Source organism: Curcuma longa, chromosome 1 (assembly GCF_044706935.1).
Source record: "Curcuma longa cultivar G26 ecotype Majalengka, Jawa Barat chromosome 1, ITB_CL_G26_1.1, whole genome shotgun sequence".
Classification (NCBI taxonomy): Eukaryota; Viridiplantae; Streptophyta; class Magnoliopsida; order Zingiberales; family Zingiberaceae; genus Curcuma; species Curcuma longa.
The window spans coordinates 27,352,532-27,375,749 of record NC_133861.1 but is presented as its reverse complement, the minus strand read 5'-3'; the positions used below and the strand labels follow the sequence as shown (position 1 = coordinate 27,375,749).

Sequence of the window (23,218 nt, the reverse complement as noted above, 5' to 3'; positions counted from 1 at the left end):
ATTGACGATCAAAGCGAAGAGCCACGTCGTAGCAAACGGGCTAGAGTTAAGAAATTATTCGGGTCAGATTTCATGACTTTCATGTTGGAAATAGACCCAAGAACATTAAGTGGGAGCTCTCTCTAGTCCCGATGTCCCAATTCTTGGGATAAATCCTAGTGCAATGTGCGTGTTCTCACGTTTCAAAAACGTGCGCAACGAAAATATACAAGAATAATTAAAACTAATTATCATCACACACGCATGCATAAATAAGAATTAACAATGTACAAAGCATGGCAAGAAATTAAAATTTTAGAATAAAAGATTATTCTACACATACAAATAAAATTTACAGAGAATTAAATAATTCTGCACGTACCTTTCCGATGACGTTTGAGCAGGATTGGTATCAATCGAGCGGTCCTCGTCGAAGTCCCACCTCTACTGGTGATCCACGTCAAATTCTTATCTGGACGGCTTCGGAAGCCATGAGTCACGTCATCGTCTTCGGTACTAGCCGATGATCGATGACAATCGAATCGAGAGAAGCCTTGTTCCGGAAACCACGCAATAATTGTCGCGATCGTTCCGAGACTTTCTAACTATTACTGAGAATCATATTCTCGATGTAGTTTCGGCGATCAACCGTTGACCGTCGATTTTAGGACAAACTGATCGGAACTATTTTGATAATGATGAAACAATTGTCCGAGAGCTTCGCAAGCTCTCGGTAGCAAACCCTAATTTTCTGCATTCCCTTGTGACGCTTATTTTGACAACGATTTCATAAATTGCGGGAAAAGGAAAAACAAAACAAATCCTTTTCTCTTCCTCTCCGATACTACCACAGCCGAAAATAGGACACGAAGAACAATACCATACAACCACAAACACAACTCTCCTTGTTATTCACACGGTTGTTGTTACCAAATGTTGTCTAAAATAACTTTCGATCATTGAGTCTGAGAGAGAGACAACCCAGACCTCTCTATACTACTTTAGCGATAGTTAGGGGTTTGGTAATAAATAAATAAATAATTTTGATAGGTGTTACTGACAAACAAATAAGGGAAATTATATAAATAAAATATTCCCATACAAAACGATCACATCATCACTCCAATGAACTGGTTACCTTTAATCAACATCCACGTTTAACTCTTAACATCCAATGTCTCCAGCAGTGAGATCGGCTGCTTGATTAATCAAAGAGTCTAAACGTGCTAGTCTCGACAGAATCGATGACGTTCACGCTCATCAATTCCTTGACTATGGATAATTTTAATACATTCATAATTGCACATATAGAGATGCTCACGAGTTGTGATCTAATCATAAATTCTCTCATACTATGAATTGTATTGTGGATATTCAATATTTTAGTTTAAGATTCAATCAAACACATATGGAATGTGCACTCAAATAGTAAATTGCTATTTATCCAATAAATAGTATAACCGTAAGACGATTGTCTTAGGACACCTCTCAAATTTAATACCAATGTGGAAAGAAGTTGTGAATAGTGAAATCGAGTCCATTATGAATAACCATACTTGGGAATTAGTGGACCTTCTTCTGATAATAAACCATTAGGTTGTAAGTGGTTACTAAAACGCAAGTATAAAGCTGACAGATCGATTAATAAGTATAAGGCCAGACTTATAGCCAAAGGGTACAAGCAAAAGGAAGGTCTTGACTACTTTGATACCTACTCACCGATGACAAGGATTACATCTATACGAGTGCTGATAGCCATCGCGGTACTGTATGACCTTGAAATACATCAAATGGATGTTAAGACTGCGTTCTTAAATGATGAGTTGAAAGAAGAAATTTATATGAAGCAACCCAAGAGGTTCGTGGCTCCAAGAAAAGAGAAAAAGGTGTGTCAATTTGTTAAGTCATTGTACATACTTAAGCAAGCGCCTAAACAATGGCACAAAAAATTTGGCAAAGTAATGTTGTCAAACGAATTCAAAATAAATGAATGTGACAAATGCATTTATATCAAAAATAAACCTGAAGGTCATGTAATCGTCTGTCTATACATAGAAGACATACTTATAATGGGCAGTAATCATGAGATAATCATGACTACAAAGAAAATGTTGATCAAAAATTTTGATATGAAAGATATGGGTCGAGCAGATGTTATATTGGAAATTAAAATTCTCAGGACATCTGATGAGATAGTTCTGACACAATCTCATTATGTAGAGTCGGTATTGAAAAGGTTTAATGTGTACGATCTCTCTACAGTGAAAACAACTATGGATCTAAGTCAACATTTAGCGAAAAATCATGGTGAGCCCATATCGCAATTGGAATATTCTCGGATAATAAGCAGTTTGATGTATCTCACAAACTGCATACATCCAGATATTGCCTGTGCGGTCAATAAGCTGAGTCGTTTTACGAGTAATCCATATGACACCTATTAGAAAGCATTGATGCGAGTTCTTAGATATTTGAAATATACTATAAACTATGGATTACATTACGGAAGATATCCTGTCACGCCCCGAGAGACGGCTATCCGAAAAATTTCGACAGCATCTCCCCTGTAACAATTTAACTTTTCCTGAATACATAGTATGACAGAGGCCCACATGGCCATCTATAATCCAACATATATACACAAGGGCCCACACGGCCATAACTACATATACACACATGCATCCACTACTACAAAAAATCCACATACAACAACGAAAATGTCAAAGCACCACAATAGTACTCACAATAAAATCCAAACAAAAACCATACGAAGTACTCAACAATCCAAAACATATGAAGGGAGACCAACTTCGCTTTGCTGTGAGATGGGGGCAGTCCGACAGAATTCCAAGCTTCAATATCCTTATCTGCTACCTGAGGAGACAGAAAATCCCAGGGTCTGGGTGGTGAGTATAAAAATACTCAGTGGGTGATAATTAGCATTTTCTATAGATAAATTAGGATTAGATTGAACCGGTTTGATCGCATTTCATATCATAAATAGGGTGTTTTGAGCTGATTCTTTATTTGGATGAAATTTCGGTGGTAATTCATTTTGTAGGAAATTCAATTTGGAGAAAAATCAATTTTGGCTCAAATCCGTATCAATTCGGATTCAATTTGGCTAGATTGGGTTCAAGATCAGCTCGGTTCAAGTCATGGTTCAGCTGGATCAGTTTGATTTGGCTCAAATCTGAGCTAAGCTTAAGTTGAGCTCAAGTCAAGGTTGAGCTCGGGTCTAATGGCAGTGTGGTCAACCAGTTCAGAACATCAAAAGCACCGCGCGAGGGTTCGCGCAAGGCGGGGCTCGCTCGCACTAGGGTTTTACTGCGATTCTTCTACGATTTTCTCCTCTTCTTCATCACCGAGCCCCACTGCCCTCCCTTCAAGTTTTCAGTCATCTCCAAACGGTGCTAGCCATTCCGATAGTCGACGAAGACCTCATCCTCCACAGTCCCCTTCCCTGTCGTTCAAGCATCTCCGCTGTGAGCAGTTGTTCCATCGGACGGTCGCCGCCGACAGCCACTGCATTCGCCTCCACTAAAGCACGAAGACAACCTTGGTCTCTGTCTGCAGTTGTAGCAGAGCTTACCTTGGCCTCTGTCTACGGTTGAAGCAGAGCGTCTCCGATCTTCTTCATCTCTTCACCGTCGCCGGAAAAGGGTAAGTAGGGTTTGTTTGTCTTGGTTTACTAACTTGTTTGCAGTTGTAGCAGGAAGGCGAACCATGGTTGACGTTCCCAGAGCTTTCCCCTTCTCTGATTTTGTCTCGCCGTGAGCGCAGCGGCGAGATCCACCCTCGTTGGCACAGATCCGCCTTCAATGTCTGCTGGCATTCGTTTTGTGGTTGATTGGGAACGATTTCCCTAACCCTAGCTAAAAATTCATTCCGTTGTTCCTTAGATGTTTTCATTCCTTACATATGTTAATAGTTTTACTTGATTCAAACCCCCCCCCCCCCCCCCCCCCCCCCCCCCCCCCCCCCCCCCCCGTGAACTCTAATCTCTAACCTTAATTGCTAAACCTAATTTTCTAACTCTGATATTAATGTCTAACAGTGATTCTAACTTGGTTCTTTGGTGTTTTGTTGTTCGATAGCATGAGGTTATGTGGATTTCAGTTTGGAATTGAACAATTTAGTTTGGAACTGTATAAGATATTGGAGTAAATGGTTGGTTAGCTGGATGATGTATAGGATTGTATGCAATATGTTGAACAGCTTGTATTTGTTGGGAATAGAATTGATTATGGAATTCATGATAATGGTTGGTATGTTAATGGGTGTTGAGTTGCTAGCAATCTGAGTATGAATTTGATACAGTGAATGTTGGATTAGAATCAATTGTTTGTGGATGTATGTTAATGAAGCTTCTTCATGGCATTGAATTCTTGTGGTAATTTTGGAATCATGATGCAACCGGTTGTATGCTTGTGTGTCTCAGTTTGATGCATGTTCGATTAGTTGTATGTCTTGTAATTGAAAGCATGTTGTATGTGGAGTTTGTATGAATAAAATTTATGTTGTATGATGTTAATTATGTGTTGTATAACTTGTAAAATGCATGTATAAAGTGTTGTGTGATTAGTGTAAAACTTGTGGGACATTGTGTGAATCTTGTATGGTTTATGTTGTATTGTATATTAGAGTGTAGATTGTAATTATTGTGAATCATTGTAACTTAGATGTAGTATGACATTATGTGTTTAGGATGTATAATTTGTATAATGTGCATGTTATTTTGACTTGTATAAGTGTTTGTTGTTGTTCTTGTTTAGTCATTTGTAATAACCATGAATTAAGGTGTATATTGTTGTATGTTGAATGAATGGAACTCATATTGTATATTAACTAGTGTTAATAAATGGATTCATATAATAATTTGTTGAATCTTGGATTTATGTATTGTGCATTATGTATTGTTGAATAATGTTGTAGTTAGGAATTGTATGTGTTGTATATATAATGTGTAGATATGTTGTATAATTTGATCTAATTAAATTGTAAATGATGTATATTTAGGATTCTTTTATTGATTGTTTATTTAATTATGAATAAATAAAATTGTAGATAGTTAGGATGAATAAAACACAATAAAACCCTGCACCATGAGTCTAGGATAGAATTTCCTGTTATTGAGTCCAAGAGAAACGACCCGGGCCTCTCTATATTACATTAGCGATAATAAGGGGTTTGGTAATAAATAAATAATTAATTTTGATGGGTGTAAGTGACACAACCAAATAAGGGAATAAAAGTAAATAAATAACAATAATTTCCCTAATAAAACATCCACATCAGTGGGTACTAGACAGAAGTGAACAACATAAAGATATATGCATAGATATCAAAGATATACAGTCTCAACAAATGATACATAATGAAAAGGGTCAATATACAACGACCAACTAACAGGTAACAGGAATTATGCAAATGTAAACAATGCATGTAATGTCACACCATGCAACAACCATATATCAAACAAGTGCAACAAATAAGTGCAACAACTATAAATGCAATAACTACCAACAACTACATGCACACATGCAACACACGACAATATGCATGGTCACTATCGGCTCGCCACCCCTAGACACCCACACAATGAACTGGGATGCACGACAGGACAACTGCACACACTCCAATAACAAACCACTACATGTGAGTCGAGAGTGGGGAAATATCTCCGGAGAGCTATCAAGCTGCCTGGTCACTATCTGCACTTAACATCCCCAAACACCTACACAATGAACTGGGATGCACGACAGGAGTCACCTGCTCTAACAACAGACCAACTACACGCAAGGGGGAGGGGTAGTATCCCAGGAGAGCTATCTAGCTAGTCCTGGTTTCACCCACACAATACTATAATGCTCTCACTGTACCACTGTCAACAATGGTCTAGTGAGAGCCAACAACAATAACATGTTATGATGCATGCTCAGTTCAACAGATAACTACTATATCTACCAAGATGTATTCAACATTAATAATGATAAGTCAGCACAGATGAACAACAATTAATGAGACTGTATTGAAGATAAACAGAGCATATCAAGGTCAACGGTAAGTGTCAAGCAATGAATTAAGCAACGAATGAAATAAGGATAGCAACAAGATGATTAACAATAGGATTATACTAAATCATGCACTACAAAAAGAAGACTTGTGTTGATCAAGCACAGGAGTACCCACCTGGTGTGATACACGTCAAAATCAAAAACTCTCTGTATAATAGGATCTATAATCAAGGTCCTGCAATTATACAAAATGCAACGCCCTCTTAATACAATATTATATTAAATTTTACCATAGTAAACCCCAACCAAATCTCACATCTCAACTGAATCTAATCTAACCAAGTCCAATTAATATAACTCAATCCGATTAACCTAATTAAATCAACACAACTCGATCGAATTAACTCAACTAGTCTAGTTAACTCAAGTTAACCTTAATCGGATTAAGAATTAACTCTAACCCAAATCAACTCATCATTTTCAATTAATCTAATTAAATTAATTAATCAATTATTAACTAACTATTAAAACTAATTAATGCTTTAACTGATCGATTCATTAATTATCTAATTAATGTTGTTTAACTATCAGCAAACCTTAACTTATCAGACACCCATGAACAGATCCAAGAATCAACTAGGATCTAACAGGTCCACAACCTAACAGGAAATAAACCTTTAATCGGATCAATCTTCAAAATTCTACAAATTTCCACTACAACCCTAACTACAACCGAAGTTAAATTAATCTAACCACCTCTAACTTGATCTAAAACTCAGGCTAGAACACGAGTCAGGATCATTTAAAATTATCAATTAATCACCTAACTGGTTCAAACACCTAATAGATCCATCCCATTACAAGAGACCTAGCTCCATAATTCACAAAACTGATATATGTCGTCAACAACAGATCCCTAGAAAAACTTAATCGGATCCAAAAAAACACTTACCTCATAGACTTGAATTCCTCACACAAAATTGAATTTGCAGAGGAGCCTAGAACACACGAGAAGGTAGGGAACTCGGTCGGCCGATCACCAAAGAACCTGAAGTTTCGGGAGGAGTACAACCCGTGGTCGGGATCGATTCATCGGAGAGAGAGCGATGGCTGATGGAGAGCGGCTGGAAGGAAGAAGGGTGGCGCACGGCAGTGGCAGGATTGTGGCGGTGTTGAGCAGAGGGCGATCGCATGGTCGGCAGAGGCGTCTTCTCCATGTGAGCAGAAGGGGGACGACGACAACGAGGGCGCGATGTCGGATTATAGCAAGCGGCGACATCGGATGTTGTTGGTCTTCTCCACGCGAGCAGCACGGGTAGAGGGGGTGACAGTGTTGATGACAGAACCAAAGGAGTCAGCGGCAAGCACAAGGGGACGTTCGCGAGGGGTTTTGGGAGAGGAGCTCGGTGGCTAGGATTTCGGCCTCGCCTTCTCTTATAGTCCTCGCCGGTGTGAGAAAATCGACGAAAGCCTCGGCGGCAACGCAGTCATCGAGTGCATGAGGAGGAGTCGCGGGTCGTGTGGAACAGAAAAAGAAAACAACGATTCAGTTATAACGAGGAATAAATAGTAACTTGAACTGGGATAGGATTAGAACTTAAAATCTAGGATTTATTATAGCAAATCAGGTTTAATTTTGATTCGCTTAATTTACTAACCAAACAAATTCCGATTTGACCCAAACTAGTTTTGTTCATTTCGTCTTCTCAAGACGAAAATTTTAATCTATTCCGTTTTGCCAAAATTCTTTTTCATCATGAACCAAACTAAGTTAGTTCAATTTGGTTCAAAACAGATCCATTAAAATTTTTGCATATCTTACATTTACTAACCTAATGGGTTTCGGCTTTAGTGATGAGTTAGGGTTTTATTAATTTTTAATCAATTCATTTTAGGTTTTTTGCATGAAAATAAATTATGAAATAAATCGATTTGATCTTAATTGTCCTATATTGCATAATATGAAGCTTGATTATAATTTTTATGATTTAATGGTAATTTTTGCATTAATTGGGTTTTAATTGATTTTAGGGCTCAAATCGGATCATACTCGAGCTCAATCGCGATCAAATCAAGCCAAATCGAGTCAATTTGCCCAAATTGATCAAGCCCACATGGAGAACATGACCTAGCTCAAGCCTGATCAAGATCCCTGAATTTTTCATAAACCCTAGGCTACCCTAAACCCCAGATCAAAGCTGCATCATCAAATTAGAAATGGACGGCTCAGATCATTTGATTAATTAGAAGGATATAAGCCGAATTTTGAGAAGTGAACAGTGGCCGCTACTGTGCTTCGTTCCCGACGTGCCTCCCCTGCTCACGAATGTAGCTCACGGCGTGCCCCCATCCACCCAATCTTCTTCCGTTGCAATCCTGGATCCCTGAGGAGCTTCAATCCGGTTCGTTGGGCGATAATCGGCGGCTGGACGACGCACGCCGGTGGGGGTTCTTCCAGCGGTGCCAAGCTCTATTCCTTCGAGTTTCGGCGAGGTGCTGAAAAATCCGAAGCCGCCAGTCGACGAGGGGTTCTCTGAAGGTTGCGGAACACATCCAAAGGGTCAGAAACTTCACCGGCGCAAGGAGGAGGAGAGATTTCCGATTTTGCCAGCTGAAAACAAGGTTCTGCATGAGCTTGTTCTTTCCGGAGAGGATTTCTTCAGCTGTTCGTGGCTCTGGTAGCAAGCAAACCGCACCAGCAACCGACGTGAAGACTCCTTATGGATTATTGAACTCACATTGTGGATTAAGCATTTGTTTGACACCGAGATGAGGAGAATCAAAGGAAGAAAGGAGGAGGATGAGTTTACTGTTTTCTGATACTACATTTTCTTGTTTCTGAAATTTCGATTCTGCAATTTCTGATTCTCATTGTAGTTAACAGATTTACCTACTCTTGAATTCATTTCATGTGGTTAATGCTAGTTTAGTTGTTTTGGATTTACTCTAGTTCATTAGCTTCAAATTCTAGTTATCGGTTTTTGATAGTTAGTTAGGCTATTGTTCCGTGCCATTTTGTTTCATCAGTTTTAAGGTTTGATTAGTTCTAGGTCTAAATTCAAGTTTAGTTGTTTCCCTTATTGTTTGATGATGTGTAGAGCTTAGCATTAGTGGTTCCTACAACTTTGGTTTGATTTCTGATTTCCACCAATTTGAGGAAGAAGAGTTGCACTTAGAGATTGTTTCATGCATAGTTTCAAGCATTTCCATTTTAAATTGATAAAACTTGCATTTTAATTCATTTACCAAATTCTAAATTTGCATTTCATTTCAAAATACCGAAACCCCCCATTTTTATAGAAAACCCAAAAAGAACGACACACCCAAGCTCAATTTAAGCAATTTTCTACTAGTCCTTGGAAAAACACGACTCGAGACCCCTATACTTCATTTATTTGAATTTATTATGGGTTTTCGATAAATTTATAAATTCTAATTTGAAGCCCTATCGTGACTCATTACAAATCTAGGGTTGTCAAATTTTAGCGCCGTTGCCGGGGAACACTAGTAGAAATTGTTTGATTTGAGCTTATGAATAATTTCCTTTATTGTTACTTGGATCATTGTTGGGTTCTAAAATGTATGAAAATTCATTTTATCAACAACCATCTTATCAACAATCTGAACAGCAAAAATTTTATTTGCAGGAGCCTTATCAAGATTTTCAACATGTGGATCAACAATTTCAACCTCAATATCAATACCAACAATCTTATCAAGGTTTTCAACAAGTGGATAAACAATTTCAACACCAAATTCAAAATTTTCAACACCCTTATCAGCCACCACAGCAATTCCAACAAAATTACAATTATTTTCAGTCCCAAATTCAAAATTCACAGCCTCAATTTCATCAATTCCAACCACAATTTCAGCCTCCAAACCAAAATTTTTAGCAATTTTCAAACATCTTTCAGCAGCCCCAAAATCTAAATATTCATGGCGATAATTTTCAGCAACATTCATGGAATTTTCAAGAGAATTTTCAGCATCAAAATGCATCATTTCAAGACCAAAATCAATGTCAATCATCATTTTCTCAAAGTGGACAGATTTCACAAAATTTTCAACAGCCCATCTCATTTCAAGATCAACAAAATGCTTACTCAAACCAAGATGATTATGAAAATTCTAGTGAGTTTATTCAACAACAACAAAGGCTTGAGGAGATGATGCAACAAATGTTACGGTAACAACAAGCTCAACAAAGGGCTGCTACAACCTTCTAAAATCTTGAGAGGCAACTTGAACAACTTGTAAGTAGCATGAATCAAATGCAAGCTCAAAGTTCAGAAATTAATTGTGAACCAAGTCCAGGAAACACAGAGGTGCAAGTTGATTTCAGTTTGGATAATGGAGTGGATGCATTGGTAAATGAGGAAGCTGATATGGAGCCTAACCAAATGAGTGTAGGGGATTGCACTGAGCCCCAAGGACCACCATTAGTGATTGAGGTATCAGAGGATTTAGAGGGCAGATGTATGAGTGTAGAGGATTGCATGGAGGCAATACCCCAAGAATCACTTCCTATTAGTATACATTCACTTGATTCAGAGCAGGAACCCTCATCTGAGGAGGATGAAGTTGTGGAGCCATGTAATCAGCAATTAGGGTCTATTTGTGATCACTCCAGTATTTGTCATGCTTTAGGTACCTCCTATTCATCTATGGTTAGTATTCCTGCCCATCATTCAGAAAATGTCATAGAGGTACCAGTTTTTGATTTTGTTGAATGTGATTCATTTCTTTATGCATGCCCTACACAGTCTGATATTGTTATTTCTGCTCTTTCTTACCCCACATGCGTGTGGAAGATGGGTTCTATCTTTGGCCTTGCAAATTTATTTGAAAAATCAGATTGCACACTTCCAAGGTTGATAAAGTCTCCATTTATGCTTAAAAAGACCCCAACAATTCAAGCAACAATCAAGCTTCCCAAGTGGGTGCTCCATCTGAATCTTCTCCGACCACCAAAAAGAATATTTGAGGAGATTATATTAGAGGAAGTTCGATTCACATCACCCACAGCAATTCCACCTCCAAGTTGGGAAATATTACTGAGTCGACTCCGACCATCTGAGATACCATCTAAGGAGGTGAAGAATTTTAAGGAAGCAACTCAGCACATTCATGGCCATATTATGAAGATGTTTACCTCTCCCCGATCCATTCCATTACCGGCGTGAATTTTATTGCTGAATCATCTACAATCGCCAAGACTCAGGGTAGTTTGTTCTAACTTTCTTTTCATTGTTAATACCATTTCCTGTTTTTCTTTTTAATTTTCAGTTTTAAATCAGTAGCAACTTTCCATTATCATGAGCATTTTGGTTTGAAATAAATTCTTGAATTTACCTCATGCATGGTAGGGTAGGGAATAAGTGTATCCCCCCTAGGACTTCTTTACATCATGTTGGAAGCTCTTGAAAGTGAATTAAATTTGATTGATTATTCGAGGAATTTAAGTCCATGGATGAATATTTTTGAAAACTTGGATTACCTTAGTGATGAAACCTAGAATGATGAAATTGAAATGGTGTAATTTTTTTCTACCTAGTGAGGTTTACCCATTTTGTGTGAAGCACTTAGGTGATTGCCACACTAGAACTTGCTTGTATTCTTTCAAGGCTACAATATCTATGATGGGTCCACATTTATCTAGATTTTTAAAATTTTCCCATAACCCATACAATTCCATGTTCCATTTATGCTTCACCACTTATTTTTAACCCTTTTTCACGCCCATTTTTAGCTTAATTTTATACTCTCTTGGACATGGGTATTTTTTATTGTTATTAATGTTCTTTTGCTCGAGACGGTCAAAGATTTAAGTGTGGGGGAGGAGGTGTTCTTTATCATAAAAATTTTTGAAAATTTTTAAAATTGGAGCTAGTTTTCATGGAATTAATGCTACAAGATTTTGGATGTTCAATTTTTATAATTCACCTACTATTTGGACTACAATTAAAGTGTTTCAAGATGATAAGTTGATCAGATTCATTTGAAAAAAAAAAGAAGAAAGGAGAAAGAAGAAAAGAAAGAAAAACAATGTGCTAAGTTTGTAATTTTGAAGCCCTTGTGATTTGCTATGATGTAATCTACTGAAGCTTCTATGTTGTGAAGCTATGAAAGGCTTAAAGAAGTGCTAATACTATGTTTATGATCAGGAATCAAAGTTGAAACAAAAATGAGAAGAAAACAGTTTGGAAAGAAAAAAAATGGTGATGAGCTGTTGAAGTTGTGGAATGGTTTTGCTTCGATTGTCTTTGATAAATCAGATGAAACTCATGGAAGAAGTGGGATTGATATGTGATAATCATGGGCACAAACCAGATTCGAAATTGCATCAAAACAGAAAAAAAACAAAACAGAATGAAAAAAAAATAGAATTTCAGAAATTATTTCAAAGAGAGAGTAAAGTATCAAAAGCTTGGATAAGTTGGTTAATTTCGGTGAAGCTAATTCATTTCAAGCATTTACTGAATAACAAGTTGAGAATCTAATCCAATTTGTTGATGGCAGCAAGAAAAAGAAAGGAAACAGCAAGGAGAACAAAAAGAAAAAAATCCAGAAAAAGTAGAAAACTACAAATTTTGTTTTGATTTTCTCAGCTGAGTTTGTATTTTTCCAGCCACTGATCTGAGCTCAAATTGCAGGAAAATTTGCATGGTTATTAGCATTATCAATCAAGATTCATGATGAAAAAAGAATGGAGGAAAAACAGCAAGAAACAAGAGAGAATAAGCAAAGTTTCAGACTTAATTTCAGAAATTTTCAGAATTAAATGTGCCATTGATACATTGAAATTGCGGTTTCATGTGAAGTGAATTTTGATTTCTGATGACTGGATGCTATTTGTTAGCTCTTGTAAAACCTAAATGTGAAAGAATTGGGTTTGATTTGAAAGGAAAATGCAAAATGGCACATTTCTAGTGAATCTTGAAGCAAAATGGAGAAGAGAGGAAGAGAACTTTGTATCAACGAGGAGAATTTCATAAATTTAGATCAGAATTGCTTCATGGATTTGAAGAACACACTTAAACAAATGCAATACAAGAGAAAGAAATTAGAAAGAGGGCAAGGTTCATTGATTAACATTTAACTATACCCATGTCTACCACTTGCATTTATTCTCTTTTCTTGAATTTCTTTTCTCTTGAAATTTCACTTCTAAATTCCTCTTTCATTTGTTTCAGTTCATGACTTCTCTATGTTTTCAATAAGCCTAGTATACATGGATTCCAAATCATGAATGGTGGTGGAGAGTAGAAAACAAGCAAGCCTATGGTAGTGCATGAACTTGAGTTGCTTGAGTGAGCTTCATTTCACTTTGATCTTGCATTATAAATTAGGATGAGAGCCACTGATATTGTCTATTGAAAACAACCTCGAGAGATTTAGTGTGATGCATTTACCTCAATTAATCATGAAGGGTGAAACTTACTATGCGGTTAACCGAGTACAAGAGTCTAATCCATGGGTTTAAGCTTTTGAGACTCTACAACTTAGATAATTCTCTTTTAATTATTTCTAATCATGATTAAGAATGATCTAGGCGGGTATGATCTTAGTTTATTTTGTTGGCTTGAGCGGGACGCTCAAGGGTAAGTGTGGGGGAATTTGATGAGTTAGGGTTTCTATGCATTTTAATCGATTCATTTTTTGGTTTTTTCATGAAAATAAATTATTAAATGAATCGATTTGATTATATTTGTGTCTATATTGCATAATTGAATGCTTGATTATAATTTTTGTGATTTAATGGCAATTTTTGCATTAATTAAGTTTAATTGATTTTAGGGTTCAAATCGGATAAGCTCGAGCTCAATCGCGATCAAATCAAGCCAAATCAAGCCAATTTGCCCAAATTGATCAAGCCCACATGGAGGACATGACCTAGCTCAAGCCCGATCAAGATCCCTTAAATTTTTACAAGCCCTAGGCTGCCCTAAAGCCCTAGATCAAGTCTGCACCATCAGGATCAGAAATGGACGACTAGATCATTGATTAATCAGAAGGATATAAGCCGAATTTTGAGAAGTGAACAGTGGGCCGCTACTGTGCTTCGTTCCCGACGCGCCTCCCCTGCTCACAGACGTAGCTGACGGTGTGCCCCCATCCACCCAATCTTCTTCCGTTGCAATCTTGGATCCCTGAGAAGCTTCAATCTGGTTCGTTGGGGCGACAATCGGTGGCTGGATGACGCAACCGGCGGGGGTTCTTCCGGCGGAGCCAAGCTCTGTTCCTTCGAGTTTCGGCGAGGTTCTGAGAAATTCGAAGCCGCCAGCTGACGAGGGGTTCTCTGAAGGTTGCGGAACACATTCAAAGGGTCAGAAACTTCACCATCGCAAGGAGGAGGAGAGATTTCCGATTTTGCCAGCTGAAAACAAGGTTCTGCATGAGCTTGTTCTTTCCGGAGAGGGTTTCTTCGGCTGTTCATGTCCGGGCAGCAAGTAAATGCACCAACAACCGACGTGAAGACTCCTTATGGATTATTGAACCCACATTGTGGATTCAACATCTCGAGTGACGCCGAGATGAGGAGAATCGAAGGAAGAAAGGAGGAGGATGAGTTTACTGTTTTCTGATACTGCCACTACTAGAAAAATGTTAATAGACAACGCGGAAAAAGCGTTGTCTTTGTGGGTTAAAAAGCGTTGTAAGAGGCCCTGTTGTAAAAGGGGTCCCTCAACGACAACGCTTTTTAAGCGTTGTCTTTGTTAACATCGACAACACCTTCGCAACGCAGAAAAAGCGTTGTAAATATTACAACGCTTTTTGCGACGCTTTAAAAACGTTGTTTTTAATAGGTATGACAACACATTTTGCAACGGTTAAAAAGCGTTGTAATTTTGTTACAAATTGCTTGGGTATTGTAACGTTTTAAAAAGCGTAGTCTTTTGTTTTTTTAGCAGTAAATAAGAAACCAATATATTTTGTAAATACAAAACTATTACATACAAAATTTACTAAATGACTTCCATATACAAAAACATTATCTATTATATTTACATAAAACCATTGTTACAGCAGGTTCATAACATACAAGTTCATAACACATGTCCATAACATACAACTTATACAAAAGTTGTAGCATCGGGTCCATAACATAAAGGTACAACTTCAAGTGACAACTTCCAACATAGAAGCTCCATAACATCCATTGATGGTACATACACAGCGACTTCTCTATCACACAACAGCAGGTCCATAACAAAGGTTACAACGCAACAGAATAATGTCCAACAGCAGCAGAAATAGAACAGGTGCATCACAACATTAGCAGCAGAATAGAATTGCAACAGGTGCATCACCAAGTAACAGCAGGTCCATCTGCCAAAGACCAGCCTACCAAAAGATAACACTAACTTATTCCAGTTACTACATGTACAAGATAATATCATACAAGATCTCCGCAAAATTGTAAAAATGAAAACCTAAACTCATACAAGTACTTGCCTTCTTTAATTCTTCTATGTCTTTACTAGATTTATTAATGATGGAGCATATCCGAGCATGTGCATACAAAAGGTAGACAACAGTATTTCCCTGTTCAAATAACATATAGCATACAAAAGACTGAACAATAAAAGTAAAAATAAAAATATACAACACAAAAAGAATCCATCGGTAACAAAATATCAGATCAACTTTAAAAGCATATTGTTGATGTATCATGTATGTTTTTCAGTTCGAGTGCCCAACGATTAAGAAAGCAATAAAAAAAACAACAAACAGGACTTTGGTTCATGATATTTTCATAGATCTACAACACCAAGGACTATTAGGTCTTTTAGAATGAATTAGATCTAGTCAATTTAATAGCTTAAGTTAAAAAGATAAAATATTCTATGGAAAAATAACAAAAGGAAGAAAGTGATATAACTACTCAATCAGGCCTAGAAACTATATTAGCTTAACAATATAACCATAGGCAGAGTAAAAAAATAAGAGATACCTTGTCATTCAACATCAGATCAAAACTAAATGTATAGTTTGTCAAGCGATTGTTCTTCAGGTCTGCATATCTGTTTGAAAATGATATTAGAAGTTACATAGAAATGAATTATGAATTATCACAGGCAATAACAGGAGCAATGATAAGCTTATGGAGAACACAATAAAACTAAAAAACTATTTGTTGAATTGAGACACCGTTACAACTTACAACTACATGTGACAGATTGTAACAGTAGCTGTACAAGCTAGAATAAACCATTCATGATACATACACTGAAAAACATATGGAAATGTTGCTGCTGACCAACATCAGTAATGTAAATAATCCACTCAGCTTTCTCTTCCTTTAGCCGGTACCTCCAAAAATCATGAGAAAAAAGGCATTCAGGAATAACCAATCATGGAAATAATTTAGTGGAGATTAAGTGTAAGTTTAACATTGAGAAGGTATTAAAAAATAATAATGAAGCAAAAAAGAAACTATGACAACTTATGTGTTGCATGGACCTGTAAGCTACGCAGAAATAGTATTTGGTGCTGGCTAGCAGGAAAGAAGATAACTAAGCAAATTTAATGCATATAGTAATCAAGAATCGGTTTAGAGATGGCCAAAAAGAAACTCCAAGGGAATTGAATAGACCACAAACAAATCTAATATAACATATATTTGATGGTTCTTTTGTCCTACTATACACATTTATGTTCTATTAAGGAACAGCATAATGAATCCCTGTGTTTTCTTTGAGTTATTTAAAGGTGAAAAACTCTGAAAGACATGAGAAGACAGCTGTTCAAGCCTTCAAGCACACAAGTGAACAAAAACAATAATCTTTCAAGACTAACTAGTCTGTATATATGTTTTAAAATTAAAATAAAATTGCATAGTTACAAGCAAGTTCAACACGTTAACCATTCCTAAAGCGGTTTACTTTCAGTTTTATCCAAGTTGATACATACACGTTAACCATTCCTAAAAAGGAAAAGAAGATGAGTGTATATATTCTTTGCAAAAGTTATACTCATCCTTATGTTGCATTTTGCCACAAAAATATAATTAGAATCGCATCAGACAACCCTAAATTATCCAAGTTCAATGAGAGGAGCATTGCAGTGGTGATAACAATTAAACATTCTTACAACTATAAGAACTCAAAATGCAATAGACTTGCATAGTCAGTTTATCAAGCACACAACAGAGAAACAAAGAGGCTTTGCTGAAATTTGGCTGAAGTGATCTGCTGAAGAAGAATATAGTAAGAATGTTACCATTGATAATCACCGAACTTTCCTTGGCAAGCCGCAACAATGGGCTGAACTTCATCTGGGAATAACGATTCAAGGGATTCTTTCACCGCACATTCACCTGGAATTTTAAATGGCAATACACTAACCATAACGACTTCATCAGGCTTAATTCCTTCCTCCAACATTTTATCAAACAGAAACAGTGCTTCATCGCCATGTCCATGCGTCCCATATCCAGCAATCATTGCTGTCCATGAAACTATGGTTCTCTGATGCATTTCGTCGAATACTTTACGTGCTTGAGCCAAATCTCCACACTTGGCATGCAGATTGATGAGTGCATTCTTTATGTGAGTGTTGGAAGCATATGAATCTTTTTGGTTGATGGAATTTTCTATTCTCCGTCCGATGGAGTAGGCGCCAAGGTTGGCGCAGGAGGAGAGCACACCAATGAGTGTGATGGCATCTGGTTCTACTGAGGGAGATTCCTTCATCTTGTCGTAGAGAGCTAACACTTGATGAGCGAGGCCATTCTGGGCATAGCAGGAGATCATGGCGTTCCAGGAAACAAGGTCTTTTCGTTGGTCGGGCATTTCGTCGAACAGTTGGCGAGCAACATCGACGGCGCCGATTCTGGAGAAGCACGAAAGCAGGCAGTTCGAGACTGATGGAGCGGAGGCGAGAGAGGACCTGAAGGCGACGCCGTGGAGCGGCGGAATTGAAGCTGGAGGAGCGGCGGGTAGGAGCGCGAGGAAGGTGACGTCGTCGAAAGGGACATCCGCAAGTCGCATGCGGCGGAAGGTGGCAAGGGCGGCGGGGGAGGGGGAGGGGGAGGATGCGAGGGCGTGGCCGGAAATGAGGGCGTTGAAGGCGGACGTAGCGACTTCGGCAGCAGGGAGCTCGTCGAGGAGACGGCAGGCGAGGGGGAGGAGGCGGAGGCGGGAGTAGGCGGTGACGACGGTGGTGAGGACGTAGGCGTCGGCGGGAAGGAGCCCGGACTTGAGGGAGATGGCGTGGAGGTGGAAGGCGGCGGCGGGAAGGGAGAGGGCGGCGGCGGCGAGAAGGGCGGAGGGGAGGAGGGAGGCAATAGGGATGGGCAGCTGAGGGTACCAGAGAAGGGTGTGGCGGAGAAGAGCGAGCTAGAGGTGCGAACGGGAGAGGGACGAAACTGGGGCGGGAGAAGAGAAGAAGAGGCGTACGCACGAAGGAAATCGCGGACTCGCCCGAAAAAAACCTGGATATAAACTCTCTAAACCCTCAACGACAACGGTAAACGACAATACTTTTTAAAAGCGTTGTCGTTGGCAAAAAAACCCGCTAAAAGACAACGTTTTCGACAACGCTTTTTTAAAAGTGTTGTGGTTGACCCAAAATCAACACTAATAGACAACGCTTTCTGAACAAACGTTGTCTTTTAGTTTTCAAAGACAACGGTTTTGACAAAAAGCGTTGTAAATTGAAAAACCACAACGCTTTTGCTAAAAACCGTTGTCTTTGGGGCGTTGTCTATTAACTTTTTTCTAGTAGTATTTCTTGGAAGATATTCTGAGCTGGACGAAGGCTGTGCCTGTCGTACTTATACACTGTGATAGTCAATCGATGATTGGAAGGGCACAGAGTAGTATGTATAATGGTAAGTCACGACATATATATCGTAGACACAATATCATTAGATAGTTGATCTCAAATGGAGTGATTGCAATTGACTATGTCAAGTCCAAAGATAATTTGACAGATCCTCTTACGAAGGAGCTAAGTCGAGATCAAGTATACTGCTTATCGAGAGAATGAGATTAAAAATCTACAACTAAAAATGACTGTAGCGGTAACCCAACTTTGTTGATTGGAGATCCTAAGATCTTGGTTCAATGGGACAATGAAGTTACAGAATTTGTGTTACAACACACAAGATATATTATCTCTATCCTAATCCTAGGATGAAAATGTGTTGTCCTACCACATATAGTGAGGTTAAGCTTATGCTTTTAATGACTTCTATACCTTTATAAGGTGGAGTATGATAGGATACTTTTGATAGAAGTGTCACCTATGTCAGTGTGAAGATAGGCTTATTAGTGCAAAAAGCACTAGTAGATCAAACCAGAGTTTTGATTATGGAACTAGGATCAAGTTAAGTATATGGTTTGACTAACCAAGTTAAACTGAGCTTACAGGAGACAGGTTAAGTCTTAGTGCTGCTAGACATGAAGTCTTGGCAGAGTCAAAGTGCACCAGGTGAAGTCTGGGCTGGTTAGGAGGACCACGCCGCAGCAGAAGTCTGGGCTTGGTCAGGAGGACCAAGTTGCAGCAGAAGTCTGGGCTTGGTCAGGAGGACCAAGATGCAGCGGAAGACTGGGCTGATCAGGAGGACCAAGTTGCAGCAGAAGTCTGGGCTTGGTCAGGAGGACCAAGATGCAGCGGAAGACTGGGCTGATCAGGAGGATCAGTTGCAGCACAAATCCTTGGGGGCAAAAACAGAGCCGAGCACAAGTCCAACGAGTCAGGAGGACCCTGTTGGCAATCAGGTAAATTCTCCCGAGGGGAGTGGGTGAGGACGCGTTCCCGAGAGGAACATTAGGCATCTGTCTTGTAGGGTCTAAAGAATGTCCGCATCTCTACAATGTCATGATATTGTCAACTTTGGGCCTAAGCCCTTATGGTTTTGTTCTTGGGCTCTCCCCAAAAGGCCTCATGCCAATGAAGATACTTTCCATCCCTTTAAACTCATGATCTTTCCCATGTGTTTTAGATGTGGGACTATATTTGCACCCTTGCAACCCAACTATCCCCCCCCTCAAACAAAGGATCACTGGAAGCTCCCTACCATTTCTCATGGTCCGGCTGCCATTTCTCATGGTCCGGCTGCCATGTCCCTCATGGTTCGAGCCTCCCCTACTTCCTTTATTTTTTCCGAGGGTCCCCACATGGTTAGATCTGGATCATGGCTCATTCGGCGATTAGTCCGGTGAAGAGCGGCCTCGCTCTGATACCAATGTAGGGTCTAAAGAATGTCCACATCTCCACAATGGCATGATATTGTCCACTTTGGGTCTAAGCCCTCATGATTTTGTTCTTGGGCTCTCCCCAAAAGGTCTCATGCTAATGGAGATACTATCCATCCCTTTAAACCCATGATCTTTCCCATGTGTTTTAGATGTAGGACTATGTTTGCACCCTTGCAACCCAACAGGTCTAACCCAGGATCTCATCGGAGATCCGAAGTTAAGACTCGTAGTTGGTTCGGTGAACCAACTTAATCCTTTACATATTATTTTAGCTAACATTTTTGTAGGAAGGAAAAGTCAGATGAATGCGAACTCTGGACAAAAAGTTGAATTTTTGGATCTGGATAAGTGAAAAATAGAAATTTGAGTTTGTACAAAAAGTTTCAACTTTTAAATCATTCGCTAAGTCCGAAAATAAATCAAATAGTAATAAAGAATTTTTTAAGAATAAATATTTAAAAATTTAAAATGACTTTAAAAAAATTTTAATAAAATTTCCCTGAAGTATATATTTATATTACAATCTGAAAAATTAGATCTGAGAAAATAAAACTCTTATCGATTTTTAAGATTTAGAAGATTGAATTTCGAATGAAAATTAAAAAATTGTTCAAAAATTTTTCAAAAAAAAATTTTAACCCATAAATAGTATTCTCTGTACATTGAGGAAAAGTAGAAACATAATTTTTCTTTAGTAAAAATCAATCGAACTAAATTTTCTAAAATAATGAGAAATAAAAAAGTTAGTCGTAAACAAGTACATATGTTATAAAAATCAGTTAAAAAAGATTTAGGAATCCAAAATAAGTTTCTATCTACCGGGTTGCATATAAAAATTTTGGGAATATAATTTAACGAAATTTTTTTTAAGTAACCTTATGATTTTTCACTACCAATTTAACCCTTGAGTATAATAATTTTTTTTTGTTAAAGGGACACCAGTAATATCAATTTCTAATTTTGTAACTAAATTTTCTAAATTTTCATTTCTATTTTTAAATTATTCAAACATGCTTAATGGACATGATGTAGATAATTGCTTTTTAAATTTAAAAGTTTTTTCCTATTTCTAAGTAAATTTATAAAAGATTTTGTATAAAAAGAAAATAATTATTCATCAGGAGGTAGTTTATGTAGGATCGATGTGACAACCTAAGCTAGGAGGGGTGAATAGCGTGTTAAGCAGCTTTGAATTTTTCGAATTAGAGAACATAAATCAGAGATACGTGCGGCAAGCACAGGAGTATCCACCTGGTGTGACGCACGTCAAAATCAGAACCTCTCCGTATAATAGGATCTATAATCAAGGTCCTGCAATTATACAAAATGCAACGCCCTCTTAATACAATATTATATTAAATTTTACCATAGTAAATCCCAACCGAATCTCACATCTCAACTGAATCTAATCTTACCAAGTCCAATTAATATAACTCAATCCAATTAACCTAATTAAATCAACACAACTCGATCGGATTAACCCAACCAGTCCAGTTAACTCAAGTTAACCATAACCGGATCAAGAATTAACCCTAACCCAAATCAACTCATCATTTTCAATTAATCTAATTAAATTAATTAATCAATTATTAACTAACTATTAAAACTAATTAATGCTTTAACTGATCGACTCATTAATTATCTAATTAATGTTGTTTAACTATCAGCAAACCTTAACTGATCAGACACCCATGAACAGATCCAAGAATCAACTAGGATCCGATAGGTCCACAACCTAATAGGAAATAAACCTTTAATCGGATCAATCTTCAAAATTCTATAAATATCCACTACAACCCTAACTATAACCGAAGTTAAACTAATCTAACCACCTCTAACGAGATCTAAAACTCATGCAAGAACACGAGTTAAGATCATTTAAAATTCTCAATTAATCACCTAACTGGTTCAAACACCTAATAGATCCATCCCATTACAATAGACCTAGCTCCATAATTCACAAAACTGATATATACCGTCAACAACAGATCCCTATCAAAACTTAATCAGATCCAAAAAAACACTTACCTCACAGACTTGAATTCCTCGCACAAAATTGAATTTGCAGAGGAACCCAGATTGCACGAGAAGGTAGGACTCGGTCGGCCGGTCACCAAAGAACCTGAAGTTTCGGGAGGAGTACAACCCATGGTCAAGATCGATTCATCGGAGAGAGAGTGATGGCTGATGGAGAGCGACCGGAAGGAAGAAGGGTGGTGCACGGCAGCGGCAGGATTGCAACGGTGTTGAGCAGAGGGCGATAGCGTGGTCGGCAGCAGGTGTCTTCTCCACGTGAGCAGCAGGGGGACGACGACAACCAGGGTGCGATGTCGGATTATAGCAGGCGGCGACATCGGATGCTGTTGGTCTTCTCCACACGAGCAGCACGGGTAGAGGGGGCAGCAGTGTTGATGACAGAACCAAAGGAGTCGGCGGCAAGCACAAGGGGACGTTCGTGAGGGGTTTTGGGAGAGGAGCTCGGTGGTTAGGATTTCAGCCTCGCCTTCTCTTATAGCCCTCACCGGAGAGAGAAAATCGGTGAAAGCCTCGGCGGCGACGCAGTCATCGGGTGTGCGAGGAGGAGGAGTCGCGGGTCGTGCGGAACAAAGAAAGGAAACAACGATTCAGTTATAATGAGGAATAAATAGTAACTTGAACCGAGATAGGATTAGCACTTAAAATCTAGGATTTATTATAACAAATCAGGTTTAATTTTGATTCGCTTAATTTACTAACCAAATGAATTTCGATTTGACCTAAACTAGTTTTGTTCATTTCGTCTTCTCAAAAGAGTTTTGCCAAAACTCTTTTTCATCATGAACCAAACTAAGTTAATTCAATTTTGTTCAAAACAGATCCACTAAAATTTCTGCATATCTTACATTTACTAACCTCATGGGTTTCGGCTTTAATAATTTACGTATTCAACCAAATTCTAACTCCAAGCTCATTAACCTAAATGGCTTGGCTAATTTTGGGGCTTTAACCCACTTAATTCGGCCTAATTAAAAA

The 23,218-nt window shown here is 38.3% G+C and overlaps 1 protein-coding gene and 1 long non-coding RNA gene across 2 annotated transcripts; both read right to left on the bottom strand.

The window, feature by feature from the left end:
* Positions 1-15,143: 15,143 nt before the first annotated feature.
* LOC141841255 (uncharacterized) lies at positions 15,144-16,475 on the bottom strand. Its single transcript, XR_012602794.1, has 3 exons — positions 16,229-16,475; positions 15,955-16,024; positions 15,144-15,344 (listed from the first exon to the last, which is right to left on the bottom strand). It is a non-coding gene; the product is annotated as an uncharacterized LOC141841255 (long non-coding RNA).
* A 743-nt stretch (positions 16,476-17,218) lies between these two features.
* On the bottom strand, positions 17,219-22,560 carry LOC141827219 (putative pentatricopeptide repeat-containing protein At3g11460, mitochondrial). Its single transcript, XM_074714456.1, has 3 exons — positions 22,235-22,560; positions 21,433-21,517; positions 17,219-18,340 (listed from the first exon to the last, which is right to left on the bottom strand). Exons 1-3 carry the CDS (start codon positions 22,558-22,560, stop codon positions 17,219-17,221), a joined length of 1,533 nt encoding a protein of 510 aa, XP_074570557.1.
* Between the last annotated feature and the right edge of the window lie 658 nt (positions 22,561-23,218).